Source organism: Suncus etruscus, chromosome 19 (assembly GCF_024139225.1).
Source record: "Suncus etruscus isolate mSunEtr1 chromosome 19, mSunEtr1.pri.cur, whole genome shotgun sequence".
Taxonomy (NCBI): Eukaryota; Metazoa; Chordata; class Mammalia; order Eulipotyphla; family Soricidae; genus Suncus; species Suncus etruscus.
In genome coordinates, this window is record NC_064866.1 from 44,037,642 (window position 1) to 44,058,406 (window position 20,765).

The 20,765-nt window shown below is 60.1% G+C and overlaps 3 protein-coding genes across 3 annotated transcripts; 2 read left to right on the forward strand and 1 right to left on the reverse strand.

Annotated features, from left to right (window-relative positions):
- Positions 1-347: 347 nt before the first annotated feature.
- Positions 348-3,991, reverse strand: SHARPIN (SHANK associated RH domain interactor). The gene is made up of 9 exons (XM_049765640.1): positions 3,755-3,991; positions 3,466-3,640; positions 1,856-1,978; positions 1,636-1,777; positions 1,467-1,557; positions 1,240-1,393; positions 1,047-1,162; positions 842-952; positions 348-763 (listed from the first exon to the last, which is right to left on the reverse strand). Exons 1-9 carry the CDS (start codon positions 3,989-3,991, stop codon positions 695-697), a joined length of 1,218 nt encoding a protein of 405 aa, XP_049621597.1. The 3' UTR covers positions 348-694.
- An 879-nt stretch (positions 3,992-4,870) lies between these two features.
- On the forward strand, positions 4,871-7,818 carry MAF1 (MAF1 homolog, negative regulator of RNA polymerase III). Its single transcript, XM_049765592.1, has 8 exons — positions 4,871-4,981; positions 5,999-6,122; positions 6,211-6,339; positions 6,413-6,578; positions 6,685-6,806; positions 6,886-7,005; positions 7,086-7,241; positions 7,326-7,818. The coding sequence occupies exons 2-8, from the start codon at positions 6,040-6,042 to the stop codon at positions 7,345-7,347; spliced, it is 798 nt and encodes a 265-aa protein (XP_049621549.1). The 5' UTR covers positions 4,871-4,981; positions 5,999-6,039; the 3' UTR covers positions 7,348-7,818.
- WDR97 (WD repeat domain 97) lies at positions 7,465-16,694 on the forward strand. Its single transcript, XM_049765641.1, has 23 exons — positions 7,465-7,578; positions 8,780-8,884; positions 9,000-9,634; positions 9,727-9,848; positions 9,951-10,662; positions 11,047-11,189; positions 11,272-11,508; positions 11,602-11,692; positions 11,814-11,946; positions 12,033-12,208; positions 12,385-12,433; positions 12,499-12,672; positions 12,746-12,955; positions 13,022-13,147; positions 13,221-13,379; positions 13,688-14,062; positions 14,145-14,321; positions 14,407-14,604; positions 14,811-14,932; positions 15,003-15,173; positions 15,213-15,857; positions 16,151-16,338; positions 16,418-16,694. Exons 1-23 carry the CDS (start codon positions 7,465-7,467, stop codon positions 16,591-16,593), a joined length of 5,238 nt encoding a protein of 1,745 aa, XP_049621598.1. The 3' UTR covers positions 16,594-16,694.
- The last annotated feature ends 4,071 nt before the right edge of the window (positions 16,695-20,765 follow it).

Sequence of the window (20,765 nt, forward strand, 5' to 3'; positions counted from 1 at the left end):
CATCCTACAGCACAGGTCAGTGGGTGGTCAGCTAAGCTAGGGGAAAAGGATGGTCCTAGTTAAGTCCGCTTAGGGCAGGGGTCTCAAACTCAATTTACCTGAGGACTGCAGGAGGCAAGGTCGGGGTGATCCTTGAGTGCAAAGTCAGTAGTAAGCCTTGAACATTGGGGGTGTGACCCAAACAACTAAAACAAAACAAAAAAGATTCCTCTAGGGCAGGGCCACAAAATGCTATACACAGCCCGAGGGCCGCAAGTTTGAGACCCTGGTTTAGGGGAATGGTATCCCAGAGGAGAAGGGCCAGTGACACAGCCCATGACCTCCCGTGTACAGAAACGGGCACCAGCTGGTTCACAGCATCTTTTATTTATTTGGGTTTTTAGTTGGGATGCCAGAGACCCAACCCTGGTCAGCTGGATATATGAGGGTAAGTGCCCTACCTGCTGTGCTATCTTTTTACCTCCTCTGAGCATCTTTTTTACAAGAATTTTTAGTTTTAGTGGTCATGACTGATGATGCTCAGGGGTTACTTCTGGCACTTCACTCAGGAGTCACTCCTAGTGGTGCTTGGGGGGACGCTAGGATATGGGCGTTGAACCTGTGTAGGTCTGGTGCAAGGCAAGTGCTTTCCCCACTGTCTTATCACTCAAGCCCATCAGTGTCTTAAACAAAGGCTGCCAATCCTTCCTGCTAGTTAGGGGTTCAAGTGGGAGTCCAGGGGCTGTGGGCCTTGGAGGGAGAGGCCACCCTCTCTCCGTGCGACCTGGAACAGAGGGAGATGGTCACTGTCCTGCCCCTCTCCCACCTTCCTGTCCCCCTTCACTTCTGCCCCCTACCCTACCTTGGGGGATAGATGGCTGTCCCAGGCACAGGGCCTCTGGGTACCGCACATCTCACAGCTCGGCCTACTCACGAGGTTGATGAAGGTGCAGGATGGGCAGGACCAGCCTGGCTAGAGAGGGAGGTGCAACAAGGATAGATGCTCCCCAGGTGCCAGGGGCCCGCCCACCCACCCGCCTGCCTGCTGTCTCCCAGCCCCTGTCCACCTGAAGGGGGCTGGGAAGGCTGCTGTTGACCAGCTGAGGAGCCTGGGGCAGCCGCAGCAACTGAGGGAGCCAATTCCCTAGCTCCCTGCACTTCTGAGGATGTGGCGGACTGGGTCCTGCAACAACAGGAGTGAACTCAGGCCAGACTGGGCTCCACACCGGTCACTGTCCTCAGACCTCGTCAATGACTGACCTGCAGCTTCCTGTGGGGCTGAGAGCAGGTAAAGGAAAGCAGGGTCCCCATCCTGCCAGACACCATAGGATGCCAGGCTGAGCTCAGGCACACAAAGACGCTTTCCGATGACCCAGCGCTGCACAGCTGGAGGGAAGCCCAGCTCAGAGAAGACCTGAAGCCAGAGGGGAGGTCAGGGGGTGGGCTGGAGCTGGCCACCTCCCTGGACGGTCCACCCCCTCACGCACCTGCTCCTGGAGGGCTGCTACAGTGTGGTGGGGGTGAACCTGAAGCACAACACGGGCAGAGGACGCCACGTCCTCTACAGTGACCTGCAGCCTGGACCAGAGTTGGGGTGAGGCAGGGACAGAACCAGGGCTGTGGGGTGGGGAGGGCTGAGGTCAGGCCAGGCCTCACCTGATGGGTCCAGCCGTGAAACTGGCCTCTTGGAGCCAGACCTTGAGAGCTGCATGCTGGCGGGCCAAGATGGCTGCTGCTTCCCCAGCACCCTGTGTGTCCCCCACTGCAATGGCATGAGCCAGGCGCCCAGCCAGTTCCTCTGGAGAGAGAGAGAGGAAGAGAAGAGCCACATGGCTGAGCACAAGCCACCCAACCCACCCCAACACCTGTCCTTTACCTTTCTCCACTAAGTCTGTAGAGCTGTAAGACGCATCCACTTTGGGTGGGGTGGCTCTAAGAGGAGCAGGTGGGGAAACAGGACATGCTGCTAGGCCAGGGCCAGGGCGTGAGCTCTTACCATCTAGGGGGAAGAGGCAAGTGGGCTGAAGGCTCCCACTGAGCCCCACCATTCCCCTGCTTCACACCATCTCTGTGCACGGACCGTGAAAACCCAAAAGTCCTCTATGAGCCCAGAACAGTTAAAGCTGCCCTATTTCACACAAAATTCCTGCCTGTCCTTTCAGAGGGGGTGCTGCGGGCTCCCACACCACTCACTGTAACCTAAGGGTGGATCTTGAGCCTGGCAGGGAGTGAGAAACAAGCCCTAGACCTGCAGCTCCCAAACTAGGCTTTGGATGGTGATTCCTGAGGCCTTGGCAGACCCCACTCTCAGCACTTCCGAGTTCCAAGAGGCAGAACTGCCTTGAGTGCCCACATGCAGCTGGTTGAGGAGTGCAAGGTAGCCTGGCTCCCTGAAGCTCAGCCTCCTGAGCTTTCTTTCTACCCTCCTGCAGCACTTTTTATTTTATTTTTTTTGCCACTCCCCGAGGGTGGCTCAGGGGTTATTCCTGGTTCTGCACTCAGAAATCGCTCCTGGCTTGAGACCATATGGGGATGCCCGGGATCGAACCCGCGTCTGTCCGTTCTGGGTCAGCCATGTGCAAGGCAAACTCCCTTGCTACCACTCTGGCCCCAACACTTCCAGCTCTTCTCAGAAGAGTATTGTCCCTTCTCCCTGCCAGAATGTCTCCCGGTGACCTTGGTTGACCTCTACCAGAACTCTTCACCTCAACAGACCTTTGCTTCCACCCGGTCCCATTGCCCCAACCATGGGCACGGGAATGTAGGTACTTTCTCCTAGGTAGGCCCAGGACCTGGCAGCGACACTCTAAATATCTCACCCCTCACCTTCCGGGGCCCACCACCAACTTTCCCATCAGTCACAAACCTAGCCTGGCCCACCAGCCACTCCCCATCTGTCCCTGACCATATGCACCACCCACACCAATGCCCCAGTCTCTACCATTATCTTCCTTCTTTGTTTTTGTTTTTTGGGCTACACCCGGTGACCCTCAGGGGTTACTCCTGGCTCTGTGCTCAGAAACTGCTCCCGGCTTGGGGGAACCGTTGGGACTCTGGGGGATGGAACCACAGTCCGTCCTAGGCTGGCGCCTTACTGCTCCACGCCACCGTTCCAGCCACTCTACCATTATTTTTCTTGTGGTGTTGGGTCCCACCCCACCCACCCGGCAGTCTTCAGGTTACCCTTGGTACTTAGACAATACAATATGTGGTGCTGGGACTGTAACCCTAACATGCCCTAGGCAAATCCTGAGCTGCAGCCCCGTGCCAGTCCAAGCAAAATATGTCTGTCGATGCTGCCCAGCACTTTCCCATGGCCCCAGTGTCCAACCAACGAAGACCCTGATTCCCTGCCGGGCTCTTCGTCCCCACTGTCTCTCTTCCGGGCCTTCCTCGCACCCTAACTAAACAATGGGCGTGACGAGCGGGCTCGGCTCTCGGAGCCCCGACCCTCCCGGACTGTGGCCGCAAGTCCCCGGCACCGACCGCTCTGTCCCTCCGCAGCGGCTCCGCGGACGAGGGCGGCCCACTGCTGGGCCTCCAGAAGGTCGGGGAAGTGCAGGCGGAGGGCCCCGGGGCCTCCGGGCGGCGGCCGCAGCTCGTGCAGGTGGGGGCTCCGGACCACGTACGAGACCGACTCCAGGGGCCATTCCAGGGGGACCTGCAGCGCAGACGACAACTAGGCGGGGGCCCGGCCCGCCGAGCACGCCCACCGGGACAGCAGCCGCGGACCAGGCTTCCTTCCCGGAGCCCCGCGCCCCGCGCTCGCACTCACCGCCCCGGGCCCCGCGCCCCGCAGCAGCCGCAGCCGCAAGCACCCGGGCCGCGCGGGCTCCGCGACCAGCTGCAGCCTCCGCAGCGGCGCCTCGGCCTCCGGACCCGCGTCCAGCGGCCGCACGGCGGCGTGCACGGACAACAGCACGGCGGCCGGGACGGGGTCCGGTTCCCGGCTCGCCTCCGAGGCCGCCGCCGTCCCCGCCGCCGCGGCCGAGCCACCCGTGGGCGGTGCCATCTTCGGTCCGGACGCGTCCCGGTCCCCGAGGGCATTTCCGCCGGGTCGGTCCGTCGCGCGGCGCCGCCGGCCGGAAACCAGAGCCGGAATTAAAGTTCCGGGCACGGCCCGGACGACGCAAGAAGTCGCAGCAGCGTCTGCAACCGCTTCCGATTTCCCAGCTTGCGCTCCAGCCCCGCCCCTCTCGAAAGCCCAGGCACGGAGGGCGGGTCGGCCCAGGACTACAGCCAATGAGCGCGAGGCTAGGACTCCTGGGACAGACGGGCTTCGTAGCCAATAGAAATTAAAGACTGAGTTGACGGACATCCAGGGCCACCAACAGCAGCGCGCGCTCCAGACTGCCGGAGCTGGAGCTGGCCAATCCGAGGCGTGGGGGCTGGCCTTGCGGAGGCTTCTGGCAACCGCTTCCGGGTTCCCCAAGCTTACGCTCTAGCCCGTCCCTCTCAAAAAGCCCAGACTTGGGGCGGGGCTATTCAGGGCTACAGCCAATGAGAGCCAGGGAAGGGGCTGCCTCCTGTGACAGACGGGAATAGTAGCCAATAGAAATCAGAGACCGAGAGTGAATGGCAGCCAGCGCAGCCAATGGCCGCGCGCGCTCCGGACTGCCGGAGTTGGAGCCGACCAATCCGCGGCGTGGGGCTGGCCTTGCGGACGCTTGTTGTTGTCCGGCCCGTGGAAGCAGAGGTCGCCCGTCTGCTAGCTCGCTCGCTCGCTCGCCCGCTCGCCCGCTCCTTCGCTGCGTGTTCGGGGCGGTGGCCGGGCGCCGTGCAGGGCGAGGCGATGTCGCCGCCGTGGCAGCCCGCGCGGGCCGGCCGGGCCGGGAGTAACGGGACGTCGCCGCGGAGCTGCTTCCCCCGGAGACTGCGCGGCCCGAGCGGAGGCCGCCGCCCCGCCCTCCGGTCGTGAGGAGCTCGCGCCCCAGCCGGAGCCCGCGCCGCGCCTTCGCCCGCCACCGCCCACGACCCCGGCCCCGTCGAGCCAGCCCGGCAGGTGGGTGTCCGTCCGCCCGCTCGCCCTCCGGGGCCTGCCCGGGCAGGCGGCGGCTCGAGGGCCTTCGGGACTACAGGCTCCAGCATGCCCCGCGCCGCCGCCGCGCCTGCGCACCTCGCACCGCGGACGCTGTGCACCATGGGACTTGTAGTTCTCGCGCACGGGTCCTGGTGGGAGGCAGCAAAGCAAGCCCTGGCAGGCACCGTCGCTGCCTCCTCCACCGTCTCCTGGTGGACTCTGCAGGAATTCAGAGCACTGGCGGAGAACGGAGAGCCATGGGTTTTACCTTTTTGGTCTAGAAGCTGCCTTGAGAGGCCCGAGTGATGCCAGGACACAGGGAGAGCGTCTGCCTTACACGCGGGCTATGCCGAGTCAGGTCCCAGACCTCCCCTCTATCCCTTGCGAGGAGTCATTTCTTTTTGCCTTTTGTTTTGGGTCCCACCCGGCAGCGCTCAGGGGTTCCTCCTGGCTCTGCGCTCAGAAATCACTCCTGGCAGGCACAGGGGCCCCTATGGGATGTCTAGATTCCAACCACCGTCCTTCTGCATGCAAGGCAAACGCTCTACCTCCGTGCTCACTCTCCAGCCCCAGGAGTAATTTCTGAGCGGTGCCGAGTGAGGTCCAAAAGTAAAACAAAAAATGTAGATGCTATCTTGAGCTGTGGAAAGGTGGGTTCTCCATCCGATTGAGGCAGCCTAGGCACAGGGCCCTTCAGAGGCTCACTGTGACCTCCTCATCGAGGGTAGGGCTCTCACATCGAGAAGCGGGGAGAATAGAGATGGAGGTTAAGCCAGCAGCCGCAGCTGGTGGGAAGGAGGCACAAAGGGAGTGGCAGAGCTGGGGCCTACCTAGTCTGCAGCTTTCAGGTAACAGGATCCTCCACTGGACCTCCCCTGCTAGCTTGGCACAGGGCTTGGGAAGCTGGCTAGGAGGGATCCAGTTTGTTTTGGTGCGGGTGGTTTCTGCTTTCTGGAGGGGAGAAAGTGCGGCCCGTGGACCGACTTCATTCTCTTTCAGGCAGCAGTAGCTCTTGAGTGTGCAGGACCCTCTGCAAAGACATGAAGCTGCTGGAGAACTCGAGTTTTGAGGCCATTAACTCGCAGCTGACTGTGGAGACGGGAGATGCCCACATCATTGGCAGGTGAGGCGGGGGCCCGGGACAGCTCTGGGGAACCGTGGATCCAAAGTCCGTCCACCCTGGCCCACGGGCTGCCTGTGTCGTGTCACAGGATAGAGAGCTACTCTTGCAAGATGGCGGGCGACGACAAGCATATGTTCAAGCAGTTCTGCCAGGAGGGGCAGCCCCACGTGCTGGAGGCACTGTCCCCACCGCAGACGTCCAGCCTCAGTCCCAGCAGGTGAGCCCCGGAGTGAGGGGAGGGGGGTTCTGCTGGGTCAGCCGGGCCAGGCTGGACTGACTCATCTCTGCAGACTGAGTAAGAGCCAAGGAGGTGAGGACGAAGGCCCGCTGAGCGACAAGTGCAGTCGGAAGACCCTCTTCTACCTGATCGCCACTCTGAATGAGTCCTTCCGGCCCGATTACGACTTCAGCACCGCACGGAGCCACGAGTTCAGCCGGGAGCCCAGTCTGAGCTGGGTGAGAACGGGGAAGACTACGGGGCACCCTCCGTGGCCCGTCCACTGTGCTCCCCCCGCTTCTCCCCGCATCTTGGGATCCTGAGCCCTTCCTATGGCCACCACAGGTGGTGAATGCAGTCAACTGCAGCCTGTTCTCAGCTGTGCGGGAGGATTTCAAGGCCCTAAAGCCACAGCTGTGGAACGCGGTGGATGAGGAGATCTGCCTGGCCGAGTGTGACATCTACAGGTGAGCTGCATCCCCAGGGGACCCTAGGTGTGGGCTGGGGGCCTGGTCCCTCACGCTGCCTCTGGCCCCTCTTCCTTAGCTACAACCCAGACCTGGACTCGGACCCCTTCGGGGAGGATGGCAGCCTCTGGTCCTTCAACTACTTCTTCTACAATAAGCGTCTTAAACGGATCGTCTTCTTTAGCTGCCGCTCCATCAGGTGGGCCAGTGTCACCCTTGCACTTTACCCGGTGTTGATTAGCAGGTTCCTAAGGCATATCCCTCTCCTCCCCACTGCAGCGGGTCTACTTATACCCCCTCTGAGGCGGGCAACGAGCTGGACATGGAGCTGGAGGAGGAGGTGGAAGAGGAGGAGGAGGAAGAGGAAGAAGAGGAGAGTAGGGGTAGAGGCAGCAAGGGCGGGCCTGAGGAGAGTGGCACGATGGAGGAGGACAGGTACGTGCTGAACCTGGGGTAGCCGGGTCACGGCTAAGGCCCCACCGCCCGGTGTAACATGGCCTCCTGTCTGCTTCTACCCAGGGTCCCGGTGATGTGTATGTGAGAGGCAGGAGCAGAGACCTTCCCTGCGTCTGCTTCGACCAGTGCCTGGACCTGCCCCACTCAGCACCACCCCACTTGAGACCACTCGGCCGGCTTGGCCCTTGGGCTTTTGCTATGGATGTCCAAGCACTCAGCCCCAAGGCTCCTGCTGCTCACGGCGCTGGCTAGACAGGACTGCAGTGGGCCTGTTGGAAGACCCTCCACCAGGCCCCGAGGAGCTGATGTGACGGCGGTGCTGCAGGACCACAGAGTTTATTTTTGTATTTTGTACTGGGTTAGGCCTGGGCCTGCGCACTCCAGCCCCAGGGGCCCAAGACCCAGCAGGCAGCCCCTCCCCCGCCCGTGTTGACACGCCTGGGTCTGGCCAGTCCCAGACTCCCACCTGGACCCCCCTCTTGCCCACTGGGCAGTGTGCACTGAGTGTCACTTTGCTACAGCTCGTTTGTTTCCAATAAAAGTTTGTGTCTTCTCACTGGATGGCTTGGAGGGGGCTGGGGGGAGCGGGCCAAGTGGGCAAGATGACCCATTTCTTAGCAGTGGTTGGCTCTCGGGCTTGTTTAGGTTTAGAGGTCAAGCCAGGATTTAGGCACCTGAAGCATTGTTTTCTGTTTGTTTGCTTTTGGAACACACACACACACACCCCACGGGACTCCCGATGCTGGGAGTCTAACCTGGGTCCATCAGCCCAGCACCTGAACCATTGAAAAGGAAGGTGAACTGCAGCCTTTAGCAATCTCACTTTATTGTTTGTTTTGGGGCCACACCCAGTGACCTCAGGGTTTACTCCTGGCTCTGAGCTGAGAAATCCCTCCTGGCTTGGGGGGCAGTATGGGTCTCCCCTAGTTTAGAACGCGGCAGCAGCTCTATCAGGCCCGGGGGCGGGGCTTGTCTGCGCGTGTCTGGAAACAGCCGTTGGTAGTGGAGGCTGTTAGGTCACTGAGCAAACCCAGTGGAGACAAGTGCAGAGTGCTAACCTTCAGATCCCCTGCAGCCTACTTAGGGCACAGGGTGGGGCGGGGGAGCCAGAGAAGGAACAGGGCTTCAGGCTATGTCTTCTTGCCAGAGACCCTGGGGTTTTCTTTGTTGTGCTTTTGGTAGCCCAGCGGTGCTCAGGTTACTCCTGGCTCTGCCGAGAAATTACCCCTGGTAGGCTCAGGGGACCATATGGGATCCCCAGGATAGACCCTGGGTAGGCTGCATGTAAGACAAATACCCTCCGGATGTGCTATCACTCCAGGCCCTGGGTAACCTGCGGTTTGAATTCTCTGGTGCCAGGGCCTGAGCACTGTGGCCAAGCCTCCCCCCTCCTTACCTCCACTCCCCAAACCAGGACATAGCTCTGCCCATCTCTGCTTCTGCCAGGCACCAGCTCCCCCAGGCAGTCTTGGTTGCCAGGGTTGGTCGGGGGCCCGAGACTGAGCTTCCACCCACAGCCTCGGCCCAGCAACTCCCAGCAAAAGATGAATCTGTACCTACCTACCCATGCCTTCCAGCGCTGGCTGCTACTCCGTTCCCACCTCCACGACGTTGTGGAGAAGGTGTGACACCTGCCTCTCACTGAGAGCGTCCTCTGCACAACACTGCCTGGGTCCCCTCCACCCGAGCCACTAGCTCCCCCTGCAGCCCCGTCCCTAACCCCTCACTCCCTTGCAGGAAAAATCCGCTGAGCTGCGTCCGACCCGCCTGACACAGGGGCTGGAGCCAGTGCGTGTGCTGGAGGTGGCAGCGGGGCTGAGAGCTGTGGTGCAGGATGCGGGGGCCGGCCGCTTTGTGCTTCTGGACGGTGCTGGTTTCCTGCACCTGTACCGAGACAGTGGCTTCGTGGAGAGAAAGCTCCAGGCGCCTCTGCCTCTGGCAGGGCTGCTGAGGGTGCTGGGCCAGATGGACACCGTGGCTCACTTCGTGGGCTGGGGCCCCTTGGGCCTGGCTTTGTTGAGGCCCGACTTCAGCTTGCTCTGGCTAAGTGAGCCCAGGGTGAGGCAGAGGCTCCAACACAAGCCCATTAGCTGCCTGCTAGTACCCAGCCTGGAGCAGCTGCTGGTAGCTGACACCGGAGGAGGCCTGTCCCTCTGGAAGTTCCATGCGGGAGGGAACTTACTGCTGCGGTGCGGGCCCCCTCTACAGCCACAGCCATGCCCCCAGGCAGCCTTCATGAGGTTGGTCCTGGGACCCGAGACAGCCCCGGGTTCCAGCTGCTGCTTCGCCGTGTATGGCTCCGAAGTGCTCACCCTCACCGTCGAGCTGCACTCCTGGGCCCTCGTAAACGTGCACCGGAATCTCCATAAAACGTGAGGGGTCCTGGGGCACAAGGCCAAGGTGTTGAGGGGGCCAGGCTGGCCTGGGAGGAGCTCTCTGAGTCCGCGGGCTGCCTGGTTTGCAGCACCATCATGGACCTGGTGTACTGCAGAGAACTGACCGCCACCATCACGGCTTCCCGGGATAGCACGGTGAAGGTGTGGGAGCTGAACTGGCAGATCCGGATGGTATTCCTAGGCCACACAGGTGCGCTCTGCCACCTGGCTTCTCCCTGCCCCAACCTCCCTCCACACCCCACCACAACCCAGCTGGGGCCCCGATGGAACCGCCCCTCTGGCACCCATGCAGGCCCAGTGACAGCGCTGGCTCTCCTTCCGGACACATCCCTACTGGTATCAGCCTCGCAGGATGGGACGCTTCGGACGTGGGATCTGCAGGAAGCGATGCAGGTGGGCGAGGTGGCGCTAGATTCTCTGGGACCGGTCCAGCCGCTGGGGCCAGTGACTGGCCTGCTGCCGCCCGCCGGCCCAGGCCGCCCACTGCTCTGCTTGCGCACCCTGAGCCTGCAGTTGTGGCGCCTGCGTACCCTCTACATGCCCCTGGCTCAGCTGTCTGCACCAGTGCTGCAGCTGCAAGTGGCACCCCCCCTGCCCGGGCCCATGCAGCCCCCCATGCAGCCCCCGCTGCCCGAGCGCCTCGTGTGTGCCTGTGCTGATGGCTCAGTCTACCTGGTGTCAGTAGCAACCGGGCTGACCGTGTGCGTCCTGCTGCTCCGGCCTGAGGACAGTGCGGCCGCAGTGGCCTATTGTCTGCCGCTGGAGGTCCTGTGTCTGCTCACGGGCGCTGGACACCTGGTGTTTGCCACAGCAGCCTGCTGCCCCATGCGCGTGCTGCACCGCAAGCTCCCGCCACCACCCCCAAGTCCGCGGCCCTGCTGCCTGCACCTTTACAGCCACGTCTCGGACCCCAAGAGCGCATTCGACTCCTGGGAAATGGTGCGACAGCATGGAGCCCAGGTGCACCCTTCAGACACGGCCGGGACCTGGAAAGACAAGAACCGGTGGGTGCTAGAGCCAGCGAGGACGGTGGGGCGGTGGAAGGTGGGAGGTGGACAGGACAGTGGGAGGAGGGCATGGGCGGAGTCGATGAGCAGTGGGCATGGATCCAGTGGGTGTGGGCATGGCCTCGCTTGGAGGCAGACAGGCAGGGGATGCTTGGGCATGGCCTCAGTTGGGGGTGGGCAATACCATGGCTGGGGGTGGGCAAAGACGTGGATTTGAGAGCATCGCTTCCTGGGAAGAGGGCAGAGTCGGTGGTGAGTGAGCGTGGCTTCAGTGGCGGTGGGCGTTATTGTGTTCTGAAGTGGGCAGAGGTAGTGGACACGTGGGCATGGCTGCTGTGGAAGGTGGACTCGTATTCCCCACCCCCCACTGGACGCCCGCAGGTACTTGCCCCTGGTGGGGCACACAGATGGCAAGCTGGAGGTTCTGGAGCTGCTCTCCTGGAAGACCACCTTCTACACAGACGCACACTGCCCTAGCCCTGTCATAGCCATCGCATCCACCTGGAACAGCATTGTCACCTCTGGTCAGTACTGCCCCTGCCCTGACCCTGCAGGGGGGCTCCTGCAGGGACTGAAGACCCCTCTGCCTTTTTGCCTCTGCCACAGGTGGGGACCTGATGGTGAAGGTGTGGCGGGTCTTCCCCTATGCCGAGGAGAGCCTGAGCCTGCTTTGCACCTTTCGCTCCTACCATCCGGCCGTGGCACTGTGCATCCTCGGCAGGACCATCGCCGTGGGCTTTGAGAACCTGGACAGCGCCACCTATGGCCTGGTGCACTTCAGCCTGGACCACGGCCCCCGTCAGGACCACCCACCCCAGGACGATCCCACTGATCACATCACTGGTAGGGGAGCAGGGCAGAGGCCGAGGCCAAGGCTCCACCGGTGGCTCTGGCCCTTGGCCCTTGGCCCTTGACCCTGAGTCCCGACCCGCCCAGGCCTCTGCTGCTGCCCCTTGCTCAAGCTGTACGCCTCCTCCAGCCTCGACTGCACCGTTCGCATCTGGACAGCAGAGAATCGTCTGTTGCGGTGGGTGGGCCAGCTTGCTCCATTGAGGTCTCCTGCCCCTGTCCCTCATAAGTGACCTATGGCCAGAGAAGCAGTGGCTGAAATCTTGTTCCTTCACCCCTGTCCACTGACACCCCTCCAGGGTCCTGCAGCTGGATGGGGTCCCTCAGGCTCTGGCCTTCTGTGGGAACATTGGGGACCTGGCGCTCGCGCTTGGCTCCCGTCTCTGCCTTGTGCCACACAGCCTCTACCTGCCCACATCCTACCTGCTCAAGGTGTGCAGGGGCATGGGTGGTGGGCAGCAACTCTGCTGGAGGCAGAAGGCGCCCCTACTGGCTTGAGGCATTTTTCCCCTGTCCAGAAAGTGTGCCAGACACCCCCTGACGTGGTGGATGACCCTCCTCTGCCCTTGACTCACCGGGCGTCGCTGACCGCAGACCAGCTGCAGAGGCTCCACAGCTCATGTGGGGTCTGCTCCATACTGGCCAGCCGGGCCTCGAAGCTGGACCTGAAGAAGCACTTGCCCAGTGCTAGCAGGTCTGGACCAAGTGCCAGACCTTGACATCAGGCGCCAGGGCTCCTGGGCCACTGCAAACCCACCCCGTCCTTGGTGGCGCCTTGTACTCCCGGCCGGGCCCTGCAGGGGGAGCAGAATGCCCAGTGAGAGCCGCTGCAGCTCTGCCCTGTTCATCTGAGCCCCTTTCTTCCCACAGGGCCTCATCTCCCCGCACAGCCACCCCTCAGCAGCCCGTGACTGTGGAGGCAGGTTTCCTGCTCATTCCTCTGGGGTAGCCCAGGGGGAACACGTCTGGGGACCGTGTGTCCAGACTAACCCCGGAACCCTGCAGCAGGACTTGGAAGCTCTGATCAACCGGGACGACGACCTGAAGAAGCTGAAGCTGGGGCTGGTGGCCCGGACTCACCACCCCTTGCTGTCCTGGCGGCAGCAGCAGGAGGCCTTCGAGAACTACTTAAGTCTCATCTATGGTCCAAGCCAGAAGGTGTGCGAGCAGCAGCCCCACCGGGCCCAGCAGCCCCACCGCCCGCCAACACCTCTTCCATCACCCCTTCCAGGACTTGTCCACCGGCCAGGCCTCCCAGCGCAGGAGCTTCTGGGAGAGTGAAGCCAGTCCCAGCCCCATGTTCCTGCAGGCAGCTGACCACCAAGTCCTGGAGCCAACAGCAGCCCTGGAGATCCTAGACCTGCTCCCGCCCGTCCAGCCTCTCCCAGTCTCCTTTCCCATAATCCCCGTCTCTCCAGAAGTGCACAGCAAAGCATCCCAGGTGAGCCCCTGCCCTCCTCCCCACCCACCACGCTGCGCCCCGGTGACTCTCCCTCCGACACCCCAGCTACTGGCTAGCTCCTCCCTGAGAAGCAGCCTGAGGCTTAGCCTGGACCTGCAGCTTCAGGAGTCGAAGCAGCTCTTGGAGGGAAGGCCAAAGATAGGGCCACCCCTGAGTGCCCTGCAGCATCAGGTAAGTGGGCCCGCGGGAAGGCTGCAGTGGGAATGGGCGCCTGCTCGGCCCTGAGCACCCGTGCTCTGCTCAGATCCCCCTGCAGCTGAAGATGGCGACCAAGGAACTTGCCCCCAAGACCAGAGGCTTCTTCCCCGCCACATTGGGTTCCAGTATGGTAAGGGGACCCCTTCCTCCCTGCACTCCTTCCTTGTACACTCCCCCTTTCCTTCCCTTTGCTGAAAACAATTGTGTTGGCATCTAACCAATTGTAGGTCATGCCCACCTACCCCTCCCCTGCCATTGCTGTTACTTTTGGATTTGGGGGGGGTGTTGTTTTTGTTTCTGGTAAACAACACCTGATGGCATTCAGAGGTTTCTCCTGGCTCTGCACTTAGGGACCATTCCTGAAAGCATGGGGGAACTTATGGGATGTCAGGGATCACACCCGGGGTGGCAACATACAAGGCCTTCTCCACTCTAGCCTTGCTGCTGTTTTGGGGGTGGGACTGGACCAGAGCTCCTGGCCTCCTTGAGCCCCCGCACTCTGCTCACCTGCAGAGCGTCCCGCCGCCCATCCAGTTCCCGGGCTGTGTGCCCAACTCAGTGGTGCTGCAGCAAATGTGGCTTTCTACGGAGCTGCCCCGTCTACCCACCCTCTGGAAAATACCCTTCCACCTCCAGCGCCAGGCAAGCGGCTGGGGAAGGGGCGGGGTGCTCTCTAGCGCCCAGCAAGCACCTCATGGCCACTCGTCCATCTGCCTGCAGATCCGGACCTGGGGCAGAGTGTGGCCATCCCTCAAGCGGTGGCTGTGGCGGCGGAAGCTGGTCCTGTATGGGGACGAGGAGGACGAAGAGGAGGATCAGCGGATGTCCTATGACTTTGCAAACGAGGACGGTCGGCAGTCTTTGCTGCAGGACGGAGAGGAGTTACAGGTATCTGCTTTTCTCCTCGCCTCAGTGGCTGCCCCGAGGCAGGAGAGCAGCTGGGTTCACCCCTCTGCCCTCCCTCCCGTAGACCCTGGGGCAGCTCATGCAGGGCCAGAGTGACAGCCCCGTGGACTCAGCCCAGAGCCAGCAACACTCCCACAGAAGAACTCTGTTGCAAGAGCGCTTCGGGCATCTGCCCCATTTCCTGCTCTACTTCATCGTCCAGAACTGGTTCAAAAACCTCTTCCCCCTCTTCACCCTGGAGGTCCAGCGAGTCCCCGTGGGGCCGAAGCCTGGGGACGGGACGGGGCGTGGCGGGGGTACTCAGCTGGCTGCGGCGGTCCGTGCAGGCGTACCCCGAGATGGGCACCGTGGAGGGTCTCGCCTCACAGTTCGTGGAGCTGCTGAGAGACACGTCCTGGGCTGACCGAGTCCACCTCCTGCGCGCTCTGCTGCGGCTGCTGCCGAGTACAAGCCAACAGCTGCGGGACCGTCTGTACGACCTTTTGGTGCTGATGCTCAACCAAGAAAAGCCGCCCAGCCTGGAGGTGAGCTCCCCGGTGGCACTCGGGGTCCCTCCTGGCTCTATGCCCAGAAATAGCCCCTGGCAGGCACAGGGGACCATATGGGATGCCGGGATTCAAACCACCATCCCTCTGCATGAAAGGCAAACGCCGTACTTCCATGCTATCTCTCCGGCCCCAACTCATCCCTTTTCTTGCCCCTCTACCCTCCCTTTGACTGCCCTGTGCAGGATGAGACGCAGAAGAAGTTCGTGATGCTGGCCATGCAGCTGCTCCTGGCCTGCTCGCTGGAGTCCAGCGAGGTGGTGGTGGAGCTCTTGTCCTACTTCCTCTACTCACCGTCCTCCTGCTGGTGAGTCCCAGCCTACGCTCTGCCTGTCAGGGCCAGGGCCAGCCTCTAAGCCACTCCACACCCATCCCAGGCCAGAGATCCAGAGTCTGCTGGTCCGGATGGGCCTTTGCGACCCTCATGGCTTCCTGTACAAGGAGATGCTGACCTGGGTGCAAGGCCTGTATGGCAGGTCCAAGGCCTTTCTGCACATGCGCTGCCAAGAGAAGCTGGAGGAGATGATCCAGAAGATGGAGGTGTGGGAGTGGGCAGTGGGTGGCCTCCCATGGCGGCCCTGAGCCAGAGGGGGAGCCTCCTCCATCCTCCCTCAACGCCCTGTTGGGGCTCTTGGGGCTACCAGGGAGGGCATATGCCCCGGGCACTGCCCTGCCTTTGGCAGCTGCTTCGTGCATCAGCCCCCTCCCTCTCAGATGGCGGACACCGTGCAGGAGGTGGTGTCTACTCCAACCGCCCAGACCTCGGCACCGCTCCCTAGACCCAAGGATTCGCTTCCGAAGATTCTTTCTTCCTCCAAGGCACCCTCACTGCTCCCTCTGAGACCTGCGGGGCTGGCTGTGCCCAAGGAGATTAAGGGGCAGACCTGGGAGGTGGTGCGTCCGCTGTCACCCCCAGTCAAGCCCTGCCACATCCATCACACCCGCTGTGTACTCTCGGATGTGCTGACACAGTTTTCGCCAGATATGCTAACCACCTCCAGCCTGGAGGATTACGGTTCGCTGCTGCCGGAGCATTCAGACTGGTCACAGATGCAGGTGCTGGACCTGAAGGCCATGGATGCACTCAACTACTTCTGCGAGCAGCTGGGCACCATGCTGACCACCTGGCAGCCTCAGAGGCTGCAGAGGCGCACCCTCGACCAATACCTCTGGCCCAGCCAGCACGCGGGGAGCCCCAAGGTTGTGCTCCCTCAAGTCAAGAAGGCCCAAAGGTGAGGCGAGGCAGTCTTGGAAGAGGGGGGCAGGCTCTGTGTACCTTCTGAGATCTTGCAGGTGGGGTTTACAGAGCTTGTGAGTGGGGCTAGGCCTTTGGGGTGGGCAGGACCAGAAGAGGAGGCGAGTCTCGGAGGCAGAGGAACAGGTGCTGGGGTTGGGGCGAGACGTGTGCGTTGGGGGCTGGAGTGGGACGGGGCAGGCTCTATGGGCTATCCCTGGCATGGCGGGAAAGACCTGCAGGACTCAGGCTGCAGAGCCAGCCGTCCACTCCTCCTTCCCCCTCCTCCAGGTTCTACCCCATCTTCCGGCTGATGGAGGCCGAAGTCCAGAGAACTGAGAAGCGGAGCTATGAATGGGAATCCCTCCTCCAGCTGCAGGAGGCCCGGGTCCGGCGCTCTAGTAGGCTGAGTGGGGAGTGGAGGGCCTACCTCCGGCTGCAGGAGGCCCAGGTCTATCGCACTTCCAGGAGGCTGCACGGTGAGTGAGGCTGGACCCTATACCTGCCCGGCTAATAGTCAGAACCCCGCTGAGGTCCCATCGCCCTGCTGCCTCTCAGGCCCGCAGGTGCATCACCCACTCCGAGCGCTGAAGCTGCCTCTGCCCAGAGTGGAGCTGCAACCCTTCCCCCCCAACTGGCCACGGCCCACCCGCCCGCTGCCCCCACTCCTGCTGCAGCCTGCCCTGCAGCGCTACTTTGTGCCAGAGGACACGAATCCGAACAGATACACCTAACTTTGGAGCTAAGGCCTCCGCCTGAGCCCCAGTCGCCTCTTTCTAGCACTCCATGACCATGCCTAAGGCTGTAATAAAGAGCAGTGGCCACACACAACCAAGCTACTCTATGTCCCCTTGTCTTGGGGACTCTAGGGGTAAGGTGGGCAGGTAGGCCACAGCCCCAGAATGGAGGGAGAAGGTAGAGAGACTTGGATCACTTGGATTTGTGCTGGAGGGAGTGGAGGGAAGACCCATCACCTCCTTATTTCATTTCCCTCTGGGTGCCTGAGTCCGAACTCCTCAGTGACCAGCAGGCACTGGGCTGCCACTGCTGTGCTCCTCTGGCAACTTGCACTTCTTTTTTAGTTTTTGTTGTTGTTGTTTTGGTGCCACACCTGGAGATGCTCAGGGTTTATTCCTTGATGTGCATTCGGTAATTACTCCTGGTGGGGCTAGAGAGATAGCATGGAGGTAGGGTGTTGGCCTTGCATGCAGAAGGACGGGGGTTCGAATCCCGGCATCCCATGTGGTTCCAGCACTCAGGGGTTACTCTTGGCTCTATGCTCAGAAATCACTTCTGGCTTGGGGGAACCATATGAGACACCAGGGATCTAACCAGGTCCGTCCTGAGTCAACCACGTGCAAGACAAACACCCTACCGCTGCACCATCGCTCTGGCCCTGAGAGATGTTAGTTCTCAGTGGACAATTATTAAACTTTCATCTTAGGGCCTGAGCAATAGTACAAGGACTAACGCGCTTGCCTTGAAGTACTTTAAGCAGATAGGTACAGCAGGAAGGGCACTAGCCTTGTATGTGACAACTGTCACAAAACTGAGTTTTTTTGTTTCATTTTGGTTTGTTTTTTTTTTTTTTTTTGGCCACACTCCTGGCTATCTGCTCAGAAATCTCTCCTGACAGGCACGGGGGACCATATGAGATGCCGGGATTCGAACCACCTTTGGTCAGCCACTTCCAGGGCAAATGCCCTAACGCTGCTATCTCTTTGGCCCCAACAAACAGTTTTGATCCCAGCATCCCATAACGTCCCCTGAGCCTGCCAGGAGCTCAGGTCCCCTGAGTGCAAAGCCAGGAGTAAGCACTGAGTACTTCTGGGCATGGTCCCCCACACTAGAAAAAAAAAATGCAACCAACTAGGATTAAACCCAATACTATATATGGTCCCCAAACCCAGGCAGGGGTTAATCCTGAGCATGGAATTAAAAGTATCCTGAGGGGGCTGGAAAGATAGCATGGAGGTAGGGTGTTTGCCTTGCCTGCAGAAGGACGGTGGTTCGAGTTCCAGCATCCCATATGGTCCCCCGAGCCTGCCAGAAGTGATTTCTGAGTGTAGAGCCAGGAGTGATCTCTGAGCACTGCTGGGTGTGACCCAAAAACTAGAAAAAAAAAGTATCCCCTGACCACCTTTGCCATTTTTCTTGGGGGTGGGGGGACTTCCTAAGTGCCATGAAGACTTAAAAAAATGTTTTGCTGGGGCTGGAGAGATAGCATGAAGGTAGGGTATTTGCCTTGCATGCAGAAGGTCGGTGGTTCGAATCCCAGCATCTCATATGAGCCTGGCAGGAGCAATTTCTTTCTTCTTCTTCTTTTTTTTTTTTTTTTTTTTTTTTTTTTTTTAGTTTTTGGGCCACACCCGGCAGTGCTCAGGGGTTACTCCTGGCTGTCTGCTCAGAAATAGCTCCTGGCAGGCACGGGAGACCATATGGGACACCGGAATTCGAACCAACCACCTTTGGTCCTGGATTGGCTGCTTGCAAGGCAAACGCAGCTGTGCTATCTCTCCAGGCCCGGCAAGAGCAATTTCTAAGCGTAGAGCCAGGAGTAATCCCTGAGCGCTGCCAGGTGTGACTCCAAAACCAAAAAAAAAAAAAAAAAAGTTTTGCTGTAGAGGTCAGAGCGAAAACACAGCAGTAGGGCATTTGCCTTGCACATCGCTGCCCAGAATGGACCTGGGTTCAATCCTCGGTGTCTCATATGGTCCTGAGTCAGAAGCGATTTCTGAGCGCATAGCCAGGAGTAACCCCTGAACATCACCGGGTGTGCCCCCCCCCCCAAAATAAAGTCTTTGGGTTTTGTTTTGTGTGTGTGGTTTTTGGGCCACACCCGGCAGTGCTCAGGGGTTATTCCTGGCTCCAGGCCAGAAATTGCTCCTGGCAGGCACGGGGACCATATGGGACACCGGGATGAACCGATGACCTCCTACATGAAGGGCAAACGCCTTACCTCCATGCTATCTCTCCAGCCCAGCGTTTTTGTTTTTTTAAATCATCGTGAGATACAAAGTTAAGAAATTGCTGATGGTTGAGTTTCAGTCCAGCAATGTCCCAACATCATAGGGACTTGCGGCCACCTAGGCCAGCAGTTCTGTGAGGGCTGAGGACTTGATGCTACACAGGCCTGTGGTACTGAGGGCTCTGGGGCTCAGTATCAGTGGGTAGGGGATCATGTGATGTCAATGAAGCCAACCATGTTGGCTTAAGAGGAATCAAGTGCCTTTACCCACGACTGCTTCTCTGTGCCCAAAGTTGCCATCTGTGCACAACTTAGGGAAGTGCCAAGGTCCAGTGGCCTGAGAGCCTTCGGTCTGTATGCTCAGAGCGATCTAGAAATCTTCATCCTTCTGGCCTGTGTCCAATTGGAGAGAAACTTGGGAATAGGTTTCTTTCTGCGAAGACTTCCAGTATCTGTGGCAGAAAACTGTCTTCTCCAGGGGCCAGAGTGATAGCACAGCGGTAGGGGGTGTTTGCCTTGCTTGCTGCCAACCTGGGTTCAATTCTCAGTATCCCATATAGTCCCCCAAACCTGCCAGGAGTGATGTTTTGTTTTTGTTTTTTTTTTAAATTTTGGGCCACACCCGGTGACGCTCGGGTTACGCCTGGCTATGTGCTCAGAAATCGCCCCTGGCTTGGGGGACCATATGAGATGCTGGGGAATGGAACCACAGTCCATTCTTGGCTAGAGCGTGCAAGCAGAGATGCCTTACTGCTTGTGCCACTGCTCCAGCCCCAGGAGTGATTCATTTTATTAATAATTATTTTTTTGGTTTTGGGGCCACATCAGGTGGCGTTCCTGGCAGGCTGGGGGAACCATATGGGATGCCAACCTGTGTTAGCCACGTGCAAGGCAAACGCCCTACAGCTGTCCTATTGCTCTGGCCTCCTATTGCTCCTCCAGGAGCAATTTCTGAGTGCAGAGTCAGGAGTAACCCCTAAGAGCCACCGGGTGTGGCCCCAACCTCCCCCCGCCCCCAAAAAAGAAAACTGTCTCCTACCAAGGCCATGTAGGGAGCAGGGAAAATCCCAGAGTTCTTCCCCCTGTCGCTCTGCTGCAGGACAGAGCAGAGGGATCCATAGGTGAGCCAGGTTAAGGAGAGTCAGTGAGGGCCTTTGCCTTGCATGCAACCTACCCGGTTTCCATCGTTGTCATCCCACATGGTCCCCTGAGCACCACCAGGAGTGTCCTGAGCACAGAGTGAGGAGTGATTTTTGAGCATTTCTGGGTGTGTTTCAAAAATATATAAAGGAGAGTCGATACGTTCTCTTTTTTAAAACCCGACTGATTCATTGATTGGCTTTTGGGCCACACCAGGTTTCAGCACTCAGCAATTGCCCCTGGAAGGCTGGGGGACCCTATGGGGTGCCGGGAAATGGAGCCAGGTCCCTCCTGGGTCGGGGGACCCTATGGGATGCCACATGGGATTCGAACCCCTGGCCAGAATCCTGCGTGCGAGGTAAACGCCCTGCCTCCGTGCTATCTCTCTGGCCTCCCCATATGGTCGGTTTCTGAGCACGGAGCCCAGAGTAACCCCTGAGCACCACCGGCAGAGACCGACCCCAAAGCCAAAAACCCAAACAAACAAAAACCCCAAAACACCAAGACCAGGGGCCGGAGAGATAGCCTGGAGGTAGGGCTTTGGCCTTGCATGCAGAAGGACGGGGGTTCGAATCCCATCAGGCATCCCAGAGGGTCCCCTACTTGAGCACAGAGCCAGGAGGAAGCCCTGAGCACCAAACAACCAAGACCAAAGAAGACAAGCGGCACTTCCGGGGAACCGCGAGGCCCCGCCTTTCCTCAGACCGGAAGTCACCATGCGGGCACGGCACCGGCACTTCCGCTTCCGCCGCCACGGTGGGCGTGGTCAGAGTCACGTGACCGCGCCGCGCAACCAGC

Coding starts and splice junctions, on each gene's coding strand:
- SHARPIN (XM_049765640.1), bottom strand. CDS start 3,991: ATGGCACCGCCCACGGGTGGCTCGGCCGCGGCGGCGGGGACGGCGGCG. Junction 1,979..3,465: donor CGCTGCGGAGGGACAGAGCG/GTCGGTGCCGGG, acceptor TCTTCCCCCTAG/ATGGTAAGAGCTCACGCCCT. Junction 953..1,046: donor GCCTTCCCAGCCCCCTTCAG/GTGGACAGGGGC, acceptor CTCCCTCTCTAG/CCAGGCTGGTCCTGCCCATC.
- MAF1 (XM_049765592.1), top strand. CDS start 6,040: ATGAAGCTGCTGGAGAACTCGAGTTTTGAGGCCATTAACTCGCAGCTG. Junction 6,807..6,885: donor GCCGAGTGTGACATCTACAG/GTGAGCTGCATC, acceptor CCTCTTCCTTAG/CTACAACCCAGACCTGGACT. Junction 7,006..7,085: donor TTTAGCTGCCGCTCCATCAG/GTGGGCCAGTGT, acceptor TCCCCACTGCAG/CGGGTCTACTTATACCCCCT.
- WDR97 (XM_049765641.1), top strand. CDS start 7,465: ATGTCCAAGCACTCAGCCCCAAGGCTCCTGCTGCTCACGGCGCTGGCT. Junction 12,956..13,021: donor TGCACAGCAAAGCATCCCAG/GTGAGCCCCTGC, acceptor CCGACACCCCAG/CTACTGGCTAGCTCCTCCCT. Junction 13,148..13,220: donor TGAGTGCCCTGCAGCATCAG/GTAAGTGGGCCC, acceptor TGCTCTGCTCAG/ATCCCCCTGCAGCTGAAGAT.